At 60.1% G+C, this 19,051-nt stretch overlaps 1 protein-coding gene across 1 annotated transcript in view; it reads right to left on the bottom strand.

Annotated features, from left to right (window-relative positions):
- LOC134757776 (spectrin beta chain, non-erythrocytic 5-like) overlaps window positions 1-19,051 on the bottom strand; it is a 29,762-nt gene that overhangs the window by 1,812 nt on the left and 8,899 nt on the right. The window contains 34 exon segments of the mRNA XM_063702227.1: window positions 243-432; window positions 567-772; window positions 1,035-1,190; window positions 1,769-1,963; window positions 2,211-2,415; window positions 2,536-2,732; window positions 3,380-3,592; window positions 3,854-3,901; window positions 3,903-4,041; window positions 4,240-4,496; window positions 4,575-4,712; window positions 5,589-5,735; window positions 5,877-5,970; window positions 7,582-7,754; window positions 8,415-8,492; window positions 8,736-8,924; window positions 9,131-9,293; window positions 9,540-9,661; window positions 9,801-9,914; window positions 10,716-10,830; window positions 10,921-11,036; window positions 12,839-12,934; window positions 13,069-13,260; window positions 13,375-13,524; window positions 13,991-14,039; window positions 14,041-14,156; window positions 14,568-14,672; window positions 15,101-15,250; window positions 15,430-15,633; window positions 16,874-17,068; window positions 17,291-17,401; window positions 17,494-17,608; window positions 18,423-18,568; window positions 18,830-18,965. Coding sequence (XP_063558297.1) covers window positions 243-432; window positions 567-772; window positions 1,035-1,190; window positions 1,769-1,963; window positions 2,211-2,415; window positions 2,536-2,732; window positions 3,380-3,592; window positions 3,854-3,901; window positions 3,903-4,041; window positions 4,240-4,496; window positions 4,575-4,712; window positions 5,589-5,735; window positions 5,877-5,970; window positions 7,582-7,754; window positions 8,415-8,492; window positions 8,736-8,924; window positions 9,131-9,293; window positions 9,540-9,661; window positions 9,801-9,914; window positions 10,716-10,830; window positions 10,921-11,036; window positions 12,839-12,934; window positions 13,069-13,260; window positions 13,375-13,524; window positions 13,991-14,039; window positions 14,041-14,156; window positions 14,568-14,672; window positions 15,101-15,250; window positions 15,430-15,633; window positions 16,874-17,068; window positions 17,291-17,401; window positions 17,494-17,608; window positions 18,423-18,568; window positions 18,830-18,965 — 5,020 coding nt within the window.

The raw sequence follows: 19,051 nt of genomic DNA, 5'->3' as shown, positions 1-19,051 counted from the left end.
TGCTATGGGTGACAGCTTGGGTAGGGCTCCCACCATGGGCAGGGCAGGGCTGGAGAGCCAAGTGTTAATGGAAGTGCAGAGGGAAGGCTGTGAGACCCGTACCTGCCCCTTCCCAGCCTCTCTCCCTGCCTGCGCCCAGCCTTCCTTTCCCGCTGGTTTCCATGCCTGTGAGGGGCCCTGAGGCCCTGGGCAATCAGGCTGCATCCCCAGCCCAACCCCAGGCCCACCCTCTGAGTTCACACCTCCGCGGACATGAAGTGGCTGTTGTCCACCTGCTGCTGTCCTTCCTGCCGCAGGTCCTGGGCTTGAAGGCGGCACTCCCTGATTTCTTGCCCCAGCTCTTCATGCTGCCCAAGGAGCTGCTCAGCCCCCGCCATGTCCTCAGCCAGCTCCTCGGAGGACGCCAGCTCCTGCCTCTCCTGTGCCCATGCTCTGTGGGGCAGGGAAGGGAGCTGTTGTCAGGGCTGGCTGGGGAGCAGGGGAGGGAGGGTCCAGCTCCCCCAAGAGCCAGGATACCCCCACCCCACAGGGTAGAGCTGAGCCGGCAGCTGAGGTAGGACACCTACAGCAGTTCCTGGCAGCGCCCGAGGAAGGCATGGCCCTGTGCAGCCTGCGCCAGCCGCTGGCCTCGCTCCTGGGCCTTCGCCTGCAGGGTGGCCCAGGCCTCCTGCACCTTGGCCAGGCCCCCCGGAGCTGCAGGATGTAGCTGGCCCAGTCGGCAGGCCTCCGTCTGTACCCGTGCCACCTCCTTCTCCATAGCTTCCAGCTCTCTCTGCAACCAGAGCATGAGATCAGGCCTCAGTCCCCCCACTGAGCCGATGCGTGCTCTGCATTCAGGAGCACCAGGCCTCTCTGAGGAACCACCTCCACTCTGCTGCACAAGCTGGGCCAAATCCTAGGGCCCCTCGGGGAAGGATCTGGGTTTCTGGAGAGGAGGCTGAAGCAGGCTGGGGTGGGAGGGCTGAGATAGGTCCCCTCAGCCACCGCCTTCGGGCAGGGGCTCAGACAGGCAGGCTGCAGGGCGTGGGCCTCACCTCTAGGCGCCTGTGCTGTTGCTGCAGGGTCCGCACAGATGACAGGCTGTGGCCTCCATCCTCTCCCTTCATCAGGGCCGTCTTCTCCTGCATCCTTCCTTGGAGCTCAGCCGCTGCCTGCTGAAAGCTGTGGACCTCATGGGCTGCAGCCAAGTTCTGGGAGAGGAGAAAGGACCTGCTCAGGGCTGTTCTCTGCTCCCAGGATTCCTTTCTCCCTGGAGACATGGCCTTCTGGGCCACCTCCTTTTGAACAAGGAGGACCACGGGGCTTGATGTGTCCCCAGGTACAGAAACCATCCTCCATGCTGCAGCCCTCAGTGAACGTGATGATATGGGTCTGCGGCAGGCCAGGGGGTGGGGAGGGCGGGGACAGGAGAGGGCCTCGTGTGCATCTCAGGGAAAGGCAGACGCGAGGTGTTGGGTCCACGTGAGGGAGCAGGCCGGTTCTCGGGGATCTGGCTGACTCTGGCAGTACCACCTGCAGTGCCTCTCATGGGGCTGGGGGACAGGGTCAGCTCAGGAGGCAGCCCCAGCCCAGGACCTACAGAGATGGAATATCCTGGGCTGCAGCCAATTCCTGGAAGAAAGCTGAGCAGGTGAGGGAGAAGGCGCATTCACTTGAGGCCAGCAGGGTGTGTGTCTTGTTGGAACCAAAGCCTGTGGTAGGGAGGGCTTAGAGGGATTTTTTGAAGACTCTGACACCCCTTAGCTCGGCCCGGCCTGTGGTCACCTACCTCTGTGCAGGCTTTTATTGCTTGGTCCAACCTCTCCCAAGCGGCCTCAATGTGGCTCCTCTGGGCTTGGATGTGGGGATAGCGCCTGGGTGCACCCCGCTCCAGGGTGCCTGCCAGCTTCCTCAGGGCATACACCTTGGCCTGGCCCAGGCTCTGCACTTCCTTTCTGAAAGCATCAAACTTCTCTTCCAGCACCTGCAAAGGTGTGAGGCCCAGCAGGATCACTCGAGATGGTATCATGAGCTCTCAAAGCTCATGAAGAGCTCAGCAGACTCTGATGGCTCTGAAATCCCTCAGCCCAGGTTCTGGAACCATCGGGATCCTCCCTAGGACACCCTCTCCAGGCTCCTTTCTGCTGACTCCCCAGCAACCCTTTCATCCCAAGGCAGGCCTTCCTCAGCCTCTGCCCACTCCCCGTGAGGTTTGCTCAGGAGTGACTCACCTTGACACCCTCCAGGTCCTGCCCGTAGTCCTGGGACTCGGCGGTGGCCGCCTTGGTGGTCAGCCAGGCGTCGAGGAGCAGGGTCTCTCCCTCCAGCTGGTGTAGCTGCAGCTGCTCCTGCAGGCCGTGCCCCCTGGCCTCTGCCCTCCGCAGCAGCTCTGCGTGGGCCTCCCGAACTGCCTGCAGCTGGGCTAGCACCTTGGGGCTGTGGGAAGAGAGCGACAGTCTGGACTGCAGCCCTTCCTTTCCAGGCTGGAGCAGTCTCCTGCCATCTCTGTAGAGGGCTTCTCTCTGCTCCTTCCCGGATGGTGTGGCTCCCGCCCACCTTTCTGAGTTCTTCCTGCTCTCCAGGAGTGCTGCTGTCTGCTGCAGCCGCTCGATGCGTGGGCTGAACGCTTCCAGGTCTCTCTTGGTGGCCTCCAGCCGCCGCAGAAGGGCCTGTGTGGCTTCAGCACTGTGGCCCATGTCCTCGCTGTCCAGGACACGGCCCCGCTCAGCCAGCCAGGATCCCGCCTCCGGGAGCTGGGGGTGACAGAGTGGAGATCCGTTTTCCCGGGGCACCCTCCAGGGCTCAGGATTTACAGCCACGATTCTCAGCCTGGCTGCACAGGGGAATCACCTGGGAGCTGTCATGCTCCCTCGGCCTGGCCCCACTCCTAAGCAGCCTCATCTGGTCCGGAACACAGCCAGAGCGGCAGTGTTTTGTAAAGGGTCCAGGTGATTGTTTTTTTCCATGCAAAATAGACATTTTATTCTTGGTTCACAGGCATAGATTTTGTCACTTAAAACCAAGTTTTAGCAAATATTCCTTGCAGTGTTTCTCCCTTTCATTTATTAGCCTATTTACTTCATTTACTTCAGTTTTTCTTCCTTTACAATTGTATTCACCATTCTGAAGTAAGAGCTATAATCGTCCAAGTGAAGGTTCCAGGTGATTCTCATGTAAAGCCCTGGTTGAGAACCACTGATCTAGAGGGAAAAAAGACAAAAGCCAACCCAGCCAGCAGCTGTGTTCTGGGAAACATGTGGAAGGAAGCCCTTGGGGGCAGGAGACCACTGAGTGGAGGAGACGAAAGGTGCCCAGGCCAGGAGCCCCGGAGTTACCTCCCGGCCGCACTCGCCCTGTGTTCCAGGCCTGCCCGCTGTGCCCTGCCCATCACTCCCCTCACCTCAGTCAGAAACTGCTGGGCCTCCTGAGCCTGCTGCAGCAGAAGCCGCCTCTGCGCCGCCTCTGCCCGCAGGTGGGCCATGGCCTTCTCCAGCTGCTGCACCCGGGCGGCCACCTCGTGGGCGGCAAAGTGCCCAGCCTGCACCAGCTTGTGCCCATTGCCCAGCACCACCCGGGTCAGAGCCTCGTGGCTGCTCATCTCACTCTCCAGGTTCTGTGGGGGAGGAGGCAGGAGGCAGGAGGATGCGGATGTTGCTGACCCTTGGGGGACTCCCACAGTTGTGCTTGAAGTTTCACGGGACCCCACTAACTTGTCCCCAAGGAGTTCCCTGTCCCCATGACTCCCAAAGAATCCAGGGCATCCCAAAAGCCCCCACAGGCAGAGAGTTCCTGGCTGGGCCACAGAGAGTGCCATTTCCTTGGCTGAGAAGCCCTGCTCACGTGTGAGGCCGGCCCTCCCCGGGTGGGCCCACACCTGGTGCTGCTCCTGCAGGTGCCGCACCGCACTCAGGCTCTGGCCATTAGTCCTGGGCAGCGGCCAGAGGCAGCTTCTCCTGCACCCAGGCCATTTCCTCGTCGGCGTCCCTGAAGAACTTCAAGAGGAGGCTCTGGGCCTCCAGGGCCATCCTGCGCTCCTGCAGGGGCTCCCTCAGGCTCTTGAACCTGCAGCGGTGGAGGGTGGGACCAAGGGAGGCAGGGACCAGGGTGTCAGTATTAGGGATACCTGGTGACACAGATCACCCAGCTGTGGCCCTCACCATGGGCAAGGGGAGAAAGTGAGAAGACATCAGTTAAGAGGGCAGGGGTGGGGGTCCCTCCAGGAAGGCAGGGAAGAGAAGCTGAGGGCACAGGTGGATCTACCTCGGAAGCAGCCGCCGGGCCTGCTCTTCCACATCTTGGGCAAGGCAGTGGCCTTCCCTCACAAAGGCCTGGGCCTGGCCCAGCAGTGCCTCAGCCTGCCTGGCCTTCTTGTCCACTGCTGCCTCCAGCTCCCTCTGTGTGCCCAGGAGCTCACCCACCCCAGGCAGGGCCTGGCCCACAGTGGGGGCTCTCAGCTCAACCTCGATGGGCTCCAGCCAGTTCTCCAGTTCCTCCATGCCCCGCCGCAGACGCAGGGCCTAGGGTAGAAAGTGAGGTAGGCAGGAGGGGAGTGGCCTGGAGCCCGGCCAGCCACCCCTCGGCCTGCACAACCTCACCTCGCAGGCCTTCTGGGGCTTGGCCACCTTCTTCTGGGAGTTGTCTTGCAGCTCACCCCAGAGTGCTCCCAGCTCCTCCAGTCGCTCCTGGATGGCCTCCGAGGCTGGGTGGCCCCCCTGCAGCAGCCTCTGTCCCTCCTGCAGCCACAACATGAAACACACCTTGTGGACTCAGGACTGCCGGTACCAGGGCCCTGGTGTTGACTCTGAGCACCAGCACTAGAGCTGCAGAGTCCCTGCGGTCCAGCTGCGTGATCTTGAGCGACTTTCTTTACCTAAGCCTCAGTTTCCTCATCCGTATCATAGAGAAAATAATGGTTATTTTGTTTAAATGAGATAAGTCATATAAAATGCTTAGCAGGGTGACTTATATCAGAGGGAGCCAGCCTGGGGTCAGGACCTGCCTTTGCAGGTGGAAAAGAGAATGTTTTAAAAAGTGCTATGCTGGGCACAGTGGCTCATTCCTGTAATCCCGGCACTTTGGGAGGCTGAGGCAGGTGGACTGCCTGAGCTCAGGAGTTTGACACCAGCCTGGACAACATGGCAAAACCCCATCTCTACCAAAAATACAAAAAAGTAGCTGGATGTGGTGGTGTGGGCCTGTGATCCCAGCTACTTGGGAGGCTGAGCTGGGAAGATCACTTGAGCCTGGGAGGCGGAGGTTGCAGTGAGCTGAGATCTTGCCACTGCACTCCAGCCTGGGTGACAGAGCAAGACCCTGTCTCAAAGTGGCTATGTTTTGACTCCTTCACTCACAGGACTGGTGGCTATGTCCTGTTCACATCAAAATGTTATCTTTAAAATTACTGAAAAGGTGCCATTTTTGGAGAGGGTGCCCCCACCCGGAAAGCAACTTCTTCTCACTACACTTCTGCCTAAACAACCGCTTAGCCAGGTGCCTTCACACAGAAAGTACTGGATAACGTTGGCCACCGTTCAGCACCAGCTCTGGGGCACCGTCCTGTGTTCTGCCTGGAGAGCTGTCCCACCACCCTCCTGCCTGCAGGGCCTCACCCACTGCAGCTCCTGCTGTTGGTGCATGCTCGCGTCCAGCTCCGCCTGGAAATTCTGCTGCTTCTGTAACTGTGCTGGCAGCATGGCTGTGTCCAGCAAACCCTCCTCCAAGGCCACCAGGTTCTTCTCCCTCAGCCATGCAGCCACCTGGGCACGTGGGGAGGACAGGCCTGCTGTCCAGGGCTTTCCCCTTCCCCTGACCTCTGGGATACCCCAGAGGAAGGGTGGCCTTTCCCTGGGTCGACTCCTTCCCCACCATGACCGCCTCCCTCTCCAAGCGAGGCGAACCTCCTGGGAGTCCTGCAGGAAGGCCTGCAGCTGCCGGAGCTCCTCCAGGCAGCGATGGCGGCGGGTCCCGGCTTGCCTGAGGAGCGCCTCCTTCCTGCCAGGAGGAGAGGCTCATGGGCCTGGAGCCACCCCCGGGGCCAGGTGGGGTGCCCGTCCAGCCTAGGCTTTCTCGGGTATGAATATACTCCGAGTCTGGAGTTTCCTTTGGAATAAAGGTACATTGCACTCCCCCTCTGTATTTGTGTCTGTTATGCGCCGGATTTTGTACCCCCAAGTTTCTTTTTGTTTTTGAGACAGAGTCTCACTCTGTCACCCAGGCTGGAGTGCAGTGACACAATCTCGGCTCACTGCAACCTCCACCTCCCGGGTTCAAGCAATTCTTCTGCCTCAGCCTCCCGAGTAGCTAGGACTATAGGCTCACACCTCCATGCCCAGCTAAATTTTGTATTTTTAGTAGAGGCAGGGTTTCCCCATGTTGGCCAGGCTGGTCTTGAACTCCTGACCTCAAATGATCCACCTACCTCGGCCTCCCAAAGTGCTGGGTTTACAGGCGTGAACTACTGCACCCAGCCTGTACCCCTGAGCTCTTACGTTGAAGGCCTAACTCCAGAAGTGTTTTTGGAGACAGCGTCTTTAAAAGAGGTAATTAAGTGAAAATGAGGTGACATGGGTGGGTCCTAATCCAGTGTGACCTCATGAGAGGAGGAAACTGGGGCAGACACAAGCACAGGGGGACGATCTGCCTCCCGCAGGAGGGCAGAAGCCAGGGGCTGGAAGTCAGGGTGGCACTGTGCTGGGGGAAGCTGAGCCTGCCAGGAACCACCTAAGGTGACTGGGGGAGGGGGTGGTGACAGAGACCAGCAGAGCAAAGTTTGCATTCTGTTAATTCAAAGACCTCCACAGGTACCCAGGTGTGGTCCACCTGCAAGAATGGAGAGGGGGTGGCCCCGACCACTGCCAGGACACCAGCACAAGGAGCCATGGCATTTGTGGGTGCTGGTTGGCTCTCTGATCGGCTCTCTGAGAAGGACAAAAGCCCCCACCAGTCTGGGATCTGGCTTTTGACCGTATCTGCCTTGATCTAAAAGTCTGAGGAGCTGCATGAAGCAGCCAAACCCGCTGAGCTTTTACAGGGAAAAAAACTGCAGAGCTGGGGTCTCATGGGCCATGCAGGTCACATGCATCTGTGTCTGAACTTCAGTTAGATGAGCTAAGACTTCTGCTAGCCTGCCTGTGGGGCCAGCACCGTGCTTTCGTCCTCATCACAGCCGTTAAAGCCCGGGATGTGAGGCTTAGCTGCCGTGAGGAGGAACTTGTCTGAGTCCTGCCGTTAGTGGGCAGCACAGGGACTCAGGACTGTGCTTGACCTCTGTGGAAGGCTGATGCTTGACCTCTGTGCCCTGCCACCTTCCGTTTCGTGAGTTGGTTTCCTCTTGGTCTCCTAGCGTAAGCCTCTCTTTAAACTCCCTTTGATCTCGACTGAATGAAGAAGGAAGTGGGATTTGCCACGTGGTGTTTGATGTCCATAACAGGCAGACACATTGCAGGGCCAGGGGTGGTGGGGACCCCCGGCATCTTACCTCAGTCCTTGGACAAGGCTGGTGAGCCTGGGCCAAGTAGTGGAAGGGTGGGAAGGGAAGAACCGGGATGCCAGATGCCTGTGCCAGCCCGCCCACAGCACCCCTCACCCCAGAGCCACCACTACCTCAGAAGCATGGCCTGGCACCTGCCCAGGGCACTCTGGGCCTCGGGGTGCCCACCCTGGTGCAGGCCGCGGGCCGTGGCCTCCAGAGCACTGATCCTTCCCGCCTGCACCTCCAGGTCCCGCTCCAGCATCTTGTGCTTCCACAGAAGGGGTTCCACGGGGGCCAAGGGGTCCTGGTGGGAGTGGGGAACCCAATACTGTCCATGAGCCTCCCCCTCCCATCCCAGGCTACCTGCCTTCCCACCTAGAACCACCCTACCAAATGCTCATCCACAGAGCGGCTGCTCCGCCCAAACACATCCCTCACATCCCTCAAGGCTGTTTCCAGCTTTAGGACAGTGATTCCCAGCCAGGGGAAGCATTTGGGACAGGGATCAAGAGCCAGAATCTCTGAGGCAAGCAGAGCTTTTTCATGTAAGGTGAAAGCTCCCTCCTCTGCACTCCCTGGAGGACCACGTTAGTCCCCAGTTATCCTCTGAGGTCTCCTGTAAGTTACACTCGTCTGCTTCAGGGTTGGGGCAGTGGCGGGAAAAGCCAACCTCTAGGCATTTGGGAAGCGAGGAGGGCAGGGGTGAGGTGGCAGGAATGGGTCAGGCCCACACAGGCACTCTAGAAGCTCCCTGGTGTTCGCGGTGGGGCCTGCCCACAGCTGCATGGGAACTGCTCTAGATGACAGGTAAGTAACTGCCCAGTGACGGATGTGGCCCAGGGTGGGGAGATGGCCCAGAAGGGGAGGATCCCTGGCCTACGGAGCTCAGGCAGCACTGGCTGGTTTGACCCCTAATGCTGCTCTTGTAATTCCCCCCTCCTGCCCATTCCTGCTGGGCACCTACCCACAGACCCTCACTGGCTAGGGAGTCTTCCCTGCTGCAAAGCCAACGTTCCATCTTCTCCACTGAGCTCAGAAACAGCTGAGAACAAAGGAAAAGGCAAGAGACAGTCGGCGGAGGGTCCAGCCACTGCAGTTGGAGTGACCGTTCCAGTGGCACAGGTTAGGGAACCAGGGTCCTGGAAGGCAAGAGTGCTGAGTGGTGGGGAAGTCCCTGGCACAGCAGCTCCTCCAGTCTTAGCCTTGACCAGAGGCTGTGGGGTCAGCGCAGGCCCTGTTGCGGGGCGGGGGGCAAGATGCAGGCTGGGGATGGGACCGTGCCTGCCTGTAGCTCCAGGGCCTGCTGCAGCTGTAGCTGATGCTCCTGCCAGGCCCCTTCCAGGCTGCTCAGCTCCTGTTCTAAGCCAGCCAGCACCTGGCGAATGTCGGAGCTGAAGGGGTGCCCCGCTGTGAGCAGTCGCTGCCCAGTGCTTCGGGCCAGGCTGATGCTGTCTGTCCAGGAGTCCAGCTCGGCCTGGAACAGGACTGGGCTCAGATCACTGGGGGCTGGAAGCAGCCCAGCAGGCAGGAGAGAGGTGGGGAAGCAGCTGAGGAGTGGGAAGCTGGAGGAGATAGGCAGGGCGGGACACTCAGGAGGCCCAAGAGCAAGGAGATGAGAGGAAGGGGAGGGCAGGGCAGAGCTGAGAGCCTGGGAAAGGCTTGGGCCAGCTGCCCGTTCACCTTGCACTCCTGATGCTCTTCTAACATACGCCGGGCTTCCACAGGGCTGCGAGGAGCGGGGCTCGTGTCCATCTGAGCCCGCAGCCTCTGGGCGCTGACCAGCAATTCCTGCAGCGTTGCCTGGAGTTTCTGAGCTTGGTGCAAGGCATCCAGCGCCTCCCTCCTGCCCACGGCGCTCGTCAGCTAGTCGTCAGGCCTTCGAACCCCTCTCCCCCATGCCCACTGGTGTCTTCTGTCCCTTAATCCCCTCAACCACAGGAGGGCCCACGGGCTGGGAGGTACTGGGAGGACAGTACAGTTATTTGAAGGGTGGAGAAGGAATCCTAGGGGAACACAGGGGCTGAGGGGAGGTGTGGGGACTGAGATGCTGGAGGATGGGTCGGCGAGGGCAAGGCCTGCGGGTTCATACCGCTTCTGGGCCCTGCTCCGGAGCTGCCACCAGCTCTCAGCCACCTCCTGCTGCCTGTGCCTGAGGCCGTGGGCTGCCTCAGGGCTTCTTTGGCAGAGGCGGCCCACTTCACGCTCTAGGGACTGTGGGGGAAGCCGGTGTCAGAGGCTGGGGCAGGGGAGCTCTGGGCCACCCTGGCATCCCAAAGCCCCTCCTCCCCACTTGTGCCCAGGGTCCTACTGAGGAGATGCCCTGGGCCCAGCTCTACAGCCAGCTACGCACCTCCACCTGGGCCTGGATGGGGTGCACTTCCCGCTCCAGCTCCTCGTGTTTCTGCAGCAGCCTCTGCACGCTCTCCAGATCTTTCCCACAGTCCAGGGCCTGGATCAGGGCTTCCTGGAGGAGGGGCATGGCCAGTTACCTGCTGGGCCTTTGCTTCGGCTCCTCCTTCCTGGCAAAGGGCCCAACCAGTGGCTTCTGTGTGCACAGCAAGTCCCCAGCGTGATTTCCTGGCCCCGGCTTTGAGGGCCAGAGATCTCTTCCTTATGTGAGGGGGACGATTCTGAGGAGCAACTCTGGATTTGGAGTCTCCTCTGAGGGAAGAACCTCACGTGTGTGCTGCTTCCCTGTACAGTCTCACTCAACTCTCATCCCTTGAGGAGCGAGAAAGAAAATAGAGCAAGGATGGACAGACAGGCCTGTGCCGTCATTTGAGGGCAGAAGCCAGCGGAGGAAACAGCCAGGCATGCCCAGCACAGGCAGCAGCACCTGTTTCACACGAGGGCTTCCTGGACCGGGTTCTAACTCTGCCAGATTCCAGCCCGGGGCTCTGTGGTTGTATACACAGTCCCAGGGCAAACCTCCCGAGGGTTTGGGCTTCCTCAGGGATGGGAGGAAACAGAGAGTGTGTTTTCTGGCCTCTGGACCTGCCATGTATCTGGGGACCAGATCTGGGGGAGAAAGGAGACAGGGAAGCCCCCACTGAGCTTGCAATGGGTGTTTCTATGGTCCTGAGTTGATCCTGAGGGCCAGCCCATCAGAAGTCCCTGGTGCAGACCTGCTGGGACCCACCTCCAGGTACCCAGCTGAACAGGAGAGGCCAGTGAGGGGGGAGATGCATGGGAGACTCTAGGCAGCGCCCCCTCCCCTGACTGCATTTGCTCACAGCCCCCACCGGGACCTCTTTCCACCACGTACCTTCTCCTGAATCCTCTTGGTGACATTGTCCAGCTCTCGGGACAACGCGTGTATCTCCAAGGCCCCTTCGAGCTGCTGCTGGTACCGGAGCAGGTTGCCATGGAAACTCGCCCACCTGGCCAAGGGGTGGTGGTGTCATGTGGAGCCTGAGGTGGCCTTCCACCCCTCTTCCCGGCCCTTTGGTTCTCCCCAGCCTGGGACTGGCCTGTTGTTGAGCTGGCTTCGCCGCTGGCAGATGATCTTGACTTCCTCAGGGTCCCGGTTCTTGAGCTGCAGTGACAAGTCACTGATGCTCTTGATGCGGGCATCACCCACTGTGTCCTGCAGGGGAGGTATGGGTGAGGGCATTGGCACCCCCCACGCAGAGCCCCTTCTTCCCACCTCAGCAGGCACTGGAAGCATGCCTGGACCCGGAGCACGAGGAACTGCATATTTGGGCAGTGGGAAGAACTGCCTCCTGCCTCCTCTACTGCGGCAGGTCCCTGAGGTCAACCCGTCCAGGTGAAGTGAGCAAGATCAGCTTGGAGCCTGCAGCCCCAGAGTCATCTCTAAGGCCAGAAAATGGGATCCCTGCGCTGGGTACCATGTAGGAGGGGGAGAGTGGGCACATGCTCACTAACAGAGACTCTTGAGACGGAGTCTCCCTCTGTTGCCTAGTCTCCCTCTGTTGCACTGTTGTTGCGGTGGCACAATCTCAGCTCACTGCAACCTCCACCTCCCCGGTTCAAGCGATTCTGCTACCTCAGCCTCCCGAGTAGCTGGCACTACAGGTGCCTGCCACCAAGCCTGGCTAAGTTTTGTATTTTTCGTAGAGACGGGGTTTCACCATGTTGGCCAGGCTTGTCTCAAACTCCTGACCTCAAGTGATCTGCCCGCCTTGGCCTCCCAAACTGCTGGTATGACAAGCATGAGCCACTGTGCCCAGCCACAGAAACTTTTAAAATGAAAATTCAGTTTCTTGGATGAAGAGAAGCAAAGGGAGGTTGTGGAATGGAACAGTGAGCTCTGGCTTCCTGGGGTTTCGGTGTCCCCACCCCAGGACTCATCTGAGCTGAGGCTGGTGCTGCTTGGACGCTGGATGGGGTTTAAAGGTACACAGGGAGCGGGTCCACCGCAGGGTGTGATTGCAGATCTCCTGCCTCTGGCATCTGTAGAGCTTGTTTAAATTTCCAAAGCACTTTCCTATGAAGTGCCTCATGCAAGGTAGGCAGGGAAGGACATTCCCCTCCTTTTATAGATGCCGGAGCAGAGCTCAGAGGCTAACCTGGCTCCTTTGCGGCAGAGCCGGGATTCAAGCCCAGCTCCTTTAGAGTCTAGCTCTCTTCCTACTACAGCATCTGGCACAGCGTCTGTGAAATTCCACCATTAACAAGGGATGTCTTAGGTTTAAGCACTGCCGCCTCTTAAAAAGTAATACATACATGTACCGGGGGACAAGGTTAGCACATTTGGTCTTTAACACCTGATTGTCAATACATTTGCCACTTTTTTCCCCTGTATACCACATAAGAGAAATAGATGTTTGGTGTGTGTATGTGTGAGGGGGCGGGTGTGGGGTGAGGAGAAGACGCTGAGACGCTGAAATAGTCACACTGAAGGTGGGCGCTGATTATCTGCCACATCCAGGCATACGTCCTATTCTTTTTAAGATTTTTTGAAATAATTATAGATGCCCAGGAAATTGCCAAAGTCCTGCAGAGAGGTCCCTGTGCCCTTCCCCAGCTTCCCTTACAGCAGCATCCTATATAATGATAACATTAAAACCACAAAGCTGACGTTGGTGTAATACTACCAACTAGACCAGACCTCATTCAGATTTTATCAGTTTTTGCAAGTATGCATCTGTGCGGGGCAGTGGGGGATAGGTCGATGCAGTTTTATCACAGCTAGAGATTCACGTACCTGCCACCACACACGTGCTGTCTTACCTCTGAGGTGGGTGCTACCCCCATTCTAAAGAGGAAGGAGTGAAGGCCGGTGAGAGGAGGGAGCCTGCCCGAGGGCATGGGAGGAGCAGGCATGGCGCCCACGCCCTGCTCTACAGACCACACTCTTTCCCTGCTCTCAGTTGGATTTTCAGTGCGGGATGCATGGCCATCCTCTACCCAGCAAGGCCCCCTTACCCCGGCCGAGTTTCCTCGGAACTCGCGGAGCCGCCGTCGGAGCTGCAGGCAGTGCTCCAGCTCCTGGCCCAGGTCACCAACATTCATCTTCACCTCCTGTGAAGGCCGAGGGTGGGGAGGGAACGCTCTGAGCACCAGCCCAGGCTCCTGGCACCCGCTGCTGGGGATCCCTCCTGTCAAGGGAGGGCTCCTCCCCCCATCTCTCAGCCCCCACCCAGCTGGGGCTACACCTTCTCCTGGATCCAGGCCTCTGCAAGGTCCACTCTCTGCAGGAACTCCAGGAAGTTCCGCCTGTCCTCCAGCTCCTGGCCCCTGAGGGCCATTGCCTGCCTCAGGTCCTCCCAGTGCTTCCGCAGGCCCTGCAGCCGCTGGGAGACCTCTCTGGCTCGAGGGTGACTCTGTGCCAGGAGAGCCTCTCCCTTCTGGAGGGAGAGAGGGGACACAGGACATCTTGCCTGCTGCACTTCCTCCTAAGACTGACATCGTCCCTGGGCCACACTTTGGGGCAGGCATGGGGCTGAGGGCCCGGTTGTTACCTTGGCAACAGAGGTCATGACCTCCTCATGGGCCTGGACTTCAGCCTCAAAGGCCTGGTGTTTCAGCAGGGGCTTCAGCTTATCTCTCAGGTCCCCAGGAGGGATCGGCTCCTTCAGCTGCTGGGCCCATGCCTGGATCCAGTCCTCAGCCTGGTGGGGGTGGGACATGAATGCTGCAATGTTCTGCAGCCTCAGGCCCCAGACGCCACAGGCCTAGCCCCCAGCCATTCCCAGGAGGCTGGCCTCAGGGGTGGGGCGGGCAGCACCTGGTAAATGAGCCCTGAAGGTTCCAGCTCCGGAAGGTTGCTGCAGGAGGCAGCCGGGCAGGGCCTTGGGTGGGCTCTCGTTTTGGAGGTGTGGCCCCTACTCCTGGGGCCCTGGGCTGCTCTGCTCCCTTCCCCACCTCTCTTGCCCTGGCCCTGCTAGAGCTCGGGACACTGGTGGGGCCTCCACACAAAGGGGCTTAGATCCCATGTTCTGGGCTCCAGCGCAGCCTCTGGGAAAGCCATCCACCCCCTGAACCTGTTTCCGCCTCACAGTGTTGCGGTGTGAAGGCGGCTGAAAACTGTTGAGTGTGGTTCCAGTGGAAGGCCCTGGGCTGGGGGTGCCCTCTGACCTGGGTTGCGGCCTGGGTGAAGCTGGCCATCAGCAGGGAGGCATGCAGGGTGTCCCCGGCTCTCCACCAGCTCCTTCACTCTCACCCGGCGCTGCAGCAGGATGGGAAGCCGGTCCCGCACCCGGGGGCGCCGGAGCGTCTTCAGCCGCTCACGCAGGGCTGCCTCCTGTGGGGCAGGAGCACAGCTGCTGCTCTCCCACCCTGGGCTGGGGTAGGGCCTGGCCTGCAGGGCTCACAGTCCTTTCTTTGAGGGCCCCGGAGCCCTTTCCTCAGCCCCACATGGCTGAGGGGTGTCTGATCCTCCCAGCCACAAGCCAGACCAGTCTGCTCCCCAAGGACCACATGGTGTGGACAGAGCCGAATGCCCCGTGTGGGTCTCTGCAGTGTGGCCCATCTCCCCCTGGGCCCTCTTCTTGAGCCATACATACAACTTGCGCAGTCAACCCCAACCAGGCCCCCAGCCTCGCAGGCTCATCAGCACTGCCTCCAGGAACGCACCAAGCGCTCCGTGACCCCCTTCAGGACTCTCTCCCGACCACCACACTCTGACCACGCCCAGGCCTCCTGACTCCATTACCTTCTTGTCCTGGGAAGTCAGAACCTTCAGGAAGACCTCGTGCTTGCGAATCAACTGCTCTACCTCTTCCACCGAGCTCCCCAAGGCACTGGTTTTCAGGGAGACCTGGATCCACAGAAAAGTCAAAGAGGCCACCAAGCCTTCCAGCCAGCCAGCCCCTCCAGCTGCAGTCTGTGCCCATGGGCACTCTGGGTATGGCAGGGCCTTAGGAGTGCCCACTGAGCTTGGCATGGAGCTGTGAGGAGTGGGAGTCCAGGTTGGGAGGCTGCGACACCTCAACCTCTGCACCATGTGGGGAGCATGACCAGCCTCTGGCCAACTTCCTCGGGGCTCAGTCTGGGATAGGGGCTGGGGATGTCAGTGGACGCTCAGGGGCCTCAGCACTTCACCATGGCCACCTGGAAGGACTTGTGCACAGCTGCCTCATATTAGAGAAAAAGCCAGAGAGGCAGGAGGAAAGGGACTGAGCAGAGAGGGGAGTGGAAAGGAGGAGCAGGAGGCTGAGCGGAGTGTGAGGGCGAGAGGGGACCTGCCTCCCGGGCCGCAAGGATCTCCTCCAGGCGGCCGCACTCTCTGAGGAAGAGCTGCTCCTGCTGCTCGGCCTGCAGCCTCTCTTGCTTCCGTGCCCAGGCCTGATACACCTGGTCCCGCTGGCCCTGCAGGGCTCGAAGCTCTTCCTGGACCTGGGGATGGACACATGAGGAGCCTCAGCTGGGGAGGGTGGTGTGGGTGAGGTGAGGACTGGATCCTGAGGGAAGCTCCTGAGGAGAGGCCAGCATGGCACAGTAGGACAGGGCACCAGGTGGCCAGGCACAGGCTAGGTCAGCTGGGGTATGTGGGGGCACCCGGGAAGGGGGCCCACCTCCTTGGTGGGTGTCCCTGCAGCAAGAAGTGCCTGCTGGCCCAGCTGGGTAGCCTGCTGCCACAGCTTCTCCCGGGCCTCCAGCTCTGCCCGGAGCCACTGGTGGGCACTGAGCTTTAGCGTGCCACTGCTAGGCTCTTGCGAACTCTCCTCCACCTGCAGGTCCTGGCGCATGCGGGCTGCCCAGGAGGCATAGTCACGCACCTGATCCCGGGGACACGGAGGGAGAGCCAGGTGAGGGCTGGGCTGGGCAGCAGGAAATCAGGTGCTGAGGCAACTGCAGCCCACCTGAGTCCACTCACACAGCCCGAGCCGACCTGGGTCAGGGCCTCGGGTGAGGCACGTGTGGCCCTTTGTCACTTGGTTTCTCCGTTCTCATCCAACCCGATCCTCCCAGAACCACGAACCCCCTACATGAGCCAGACCCTCACCACGACACATCTCTGCCCTTTGTTCCTCCTGCCTTCCCATCTCTACAGAGCTCACCTGGATGAGGCCATGAGAGGACTGGCGACTAGCAAGATCAACCCCATCAAGACTGCTTGATGGGGAAAGAAAGTTCACCTGCTCTTCAAAGGCCCCTTGGCCGCCTTTGCCTGGGCAAAGCCTTCCCTGGTATTTGACATTGCACTGCTCTCCTTGTTCTCTGAATTACTAATTTAACCCTTACAGTCTTCTGCTGATTTGTGTACAACTATACAAGATTGGTGCTGGAGGGACTTCAGGCCCTTGTCCAAATATCTCATTGCATGGAGGAAGGAAGGGTAAATGGCACAAAGAGTCTTGTAAACTCTAAGTGCATGACAAACCCAGGGTTAAGTGCCTTGCTCAAGCTCACACTGCTAGCAAATCAGCAGAGTTAGGTCCCTAAACTCAAGCCTTTTTGCAGTGTCAGTTTGGGCCTCCTGGTCTGCCAGGTCCCAGGGCAGTGGGATGCCGGGGACACCCCGTGGCCAGGACCTACTGTCCCAGTCTGATTCTCTGGGTTTCGGGCTCATCTCCCCAGGAAGCAGGGCTCCACGAGGGCAGCAGTTCCACTTTCCATAGCTTCTATATTGCCCTCCTCTCTCCACCTGTGGCTTCAGCAGGGAGCTGAAGACAGACATTAAATAGATACTGACTGATCCAGAGGTCACTGTCTAACATCTGGGTCTCCAGTTATGAGCTTTCCTGGGCAGTTCTTACTCCCAGCCCTGGCTGGGACCCTGCATGACTGCCCTGCCACTCACCTTGCTGGCACTGACCCAGACCCTAAGGTGTCACTGCTACGCCCATGTGCTCAGCCCCTGACCAGCCAGACTGACATCCCGTGTGCTCGTGCTCTCCCACCCGAGTCCATGCTTGTTCTCCCTCCGGAGCTGGAGGGCCTCATGCGTGCATGCCCATGCATGGTGCAGCACACACACATGCACACACACGCCACCCAAGGGGCAGGAGCCCTCACCGCTGTGTGGAAGCGGGCCAGGAGGCGTGCCCGCTCCAGCTGGGCCCTGTGCCGCTCCATGCGGCGCTGCTCCATGCGTCGCTGCAGCACTGCCCATGCCTGCGTCACAGCTTGCTGCCTCTGCTGCACCGCATGGGCCTGAGGCCCCGGACACAGCTTCTGCACCCTGCCTGCAGTCTCCAGCAGTTCCTGCAGCTGCGGGAGGGGCAGGGAACAGGGAGGCAAGGGTCATGTCCTCCTGATTATCTCGCAGATGTATCCCTTGCCTGGGAACTCTGGCCCCCTTGGGCCACGTCCTGCCATGCACAGTAGGCCTATGGGAGGCTCTGAGGGAGACTGGAAAATCTAGAGGAACAGGCGGGCCAGCCTGAGGGGGCTGCAGGGGCCTGGGTCGGAGAGGCAGCCAGCTGGGCTCACCTGCCGCTCGGTGCCCACGAGTTCTCGCTCCAGCCCCTGGTGGCTTCTCAGCTGGGCCTCCAGCCCACGCAGGTCCCGTGCCACATTGTTGGGGAGGCTCGTGGCTTTCTCCTGAGGAAGGGAGAATGCCGAGGAGATGAGGGATGGAGGGTGGGCACTGAGCCTGGAGTGTATCCACTTCTAGCCACCCCTCCGGCTCACACCTGGACCTGGGTGAGGACTTCCAAGAGATCTCTGTGAACTCTGAGGGAGGTCTCGGCGTCTCGGAGCACGTGGCCTCGGGCCTGGGTCCACTCCCACAGCTCCGACCAGGCGGCCCTGCCCACGGCATGTGGAAGGCCAGCCGGGGATCAGCTGCCGGGCCGTCTCATTCCTCCCTCCCGCTAGGTCTGGTCAGCCTGCTCCTCTCTGAGTTGTATCGGGACTTGCCCAAAGCTCCTCCTCCTTAAAACCTCTCCCGCCTGTGGCCCTGCCTACGCACCTTCTTCCTGGGAGCCTGTCTTCTAGCTTTACCATGAATTCAGTGCTTTGCTGCTGTAATGCTCGGCACTGCATGGTATCTGTGCTGTGATACTCCTTACATCCTGTGCTTTGACTCATAGTGCGTCACCCAGGTTATGATCACAGACGCTTTGTGGGCAGAGGCCACATCTCTCCGTTCCTCGCTAACTCTGCAACTGGCTGAGCTCCTAAGGCTTCTGCCAGGCCAGGCTCTGGGCTAGGGGTTATGAGCAAGTCATGACCTTGCCTCAAAGCTCACAGGCTGGGAGTGGATCCAAATCAGCCAAGTGGACAGCTAGGAACCACATGAGGCATAGGCTGTCCCGAGTGAGCACAGGAGCTGGGGTAGCTCAGGGGAAGGCCCTGATGTCTGGCCCCACCATCTTCCCACAGCTCCTGCTCTCAATCCTGGGAGCAGGACTCTGACCTGCACACCCAGCCTCACCTCCCTTCACAGACCAGAGCCTGTGGCGGGCTCAGCTTCTCTGGAGCTAGGCCCCCTGCAGAGCCCTGTGGGCAGCCAGGGCCAGCGTGGCCCTCACAGCATGCCATCCTCTCTTACCACTCTGGGCCCTGCCTGCCCAGCTGCTTCCCCCAAACCCCATGCTGGCCTGGCCCTCTGGGCACTCACTGCAGATCCTGCTGCCTCTGACGGACCATGGGGCCAGCACTGTGCCCACGCTCTAGCAGGCTCTCTGCCAGCGGCCGGCAGGCAGCCATCCACTGGCTGCCCATCTCCACTTGGTGCTGAAACTTTGCAAACTTGGTGCAGAGGTGCTGAGAAGAGGGGAGTGGGTGACAGGGTAGCCCCCGGCCGGTTAGGCGTCAAGCAGCCTGGGAATCGAGGCACCTCAGTGCCCAACTGGGTGATGTGGGCTTGGACAGCCACGGCGTCTGCCCACTCCACTCAGGAGGCCCCACCTCAGCCAGGGCTCACCGCTCTGCTGCCACCTTCTTCCTCCGCCCCGCCAGAGCCAGCTTCCCCACCCCATAGGCTCTGCCCCAGGGCACCCTCCTTGACCCTGGCCCTCTTCTCACCAGGGCGTGCTCGGGGTCCTCCCCCAGGCTCTCCCCTCCTTTGGCTGCCTGCTTCTGGCTTGCCAGCCAGCCCTGCAGGTCCTCGGCCTCCCTCAGGAACTCGTGCAGCCTCAGGGTCCCCTCCAGTTCCCGGTGCCTGTGGTGACAGCCCGTGGTTCCCCAGAAGTGAGTTGCCCACCCCCCTGGGGGCCAGTCGGGCCAGCCAGAGGGGCCAATCTGAAA

This window comes from Gorilla gorilla, chromosome 1, assembly GCF_029281585.2.
Source record: "Gorilla gorilla gorilla isolate KB3781 chromosome 1, NHGRI_mGorGor1-v2.1_pri, whole genome shotgun sequence".
Classification (NCBI taxonomy): Eukaryota; Metazoa; Chordata; class Mammalia; order Primates; family Hominidae; genus Gorilla; species Gorilla gorilla.
This window is presented reverse-complemented; position numbering and strand designations above follow the sequence as displayed.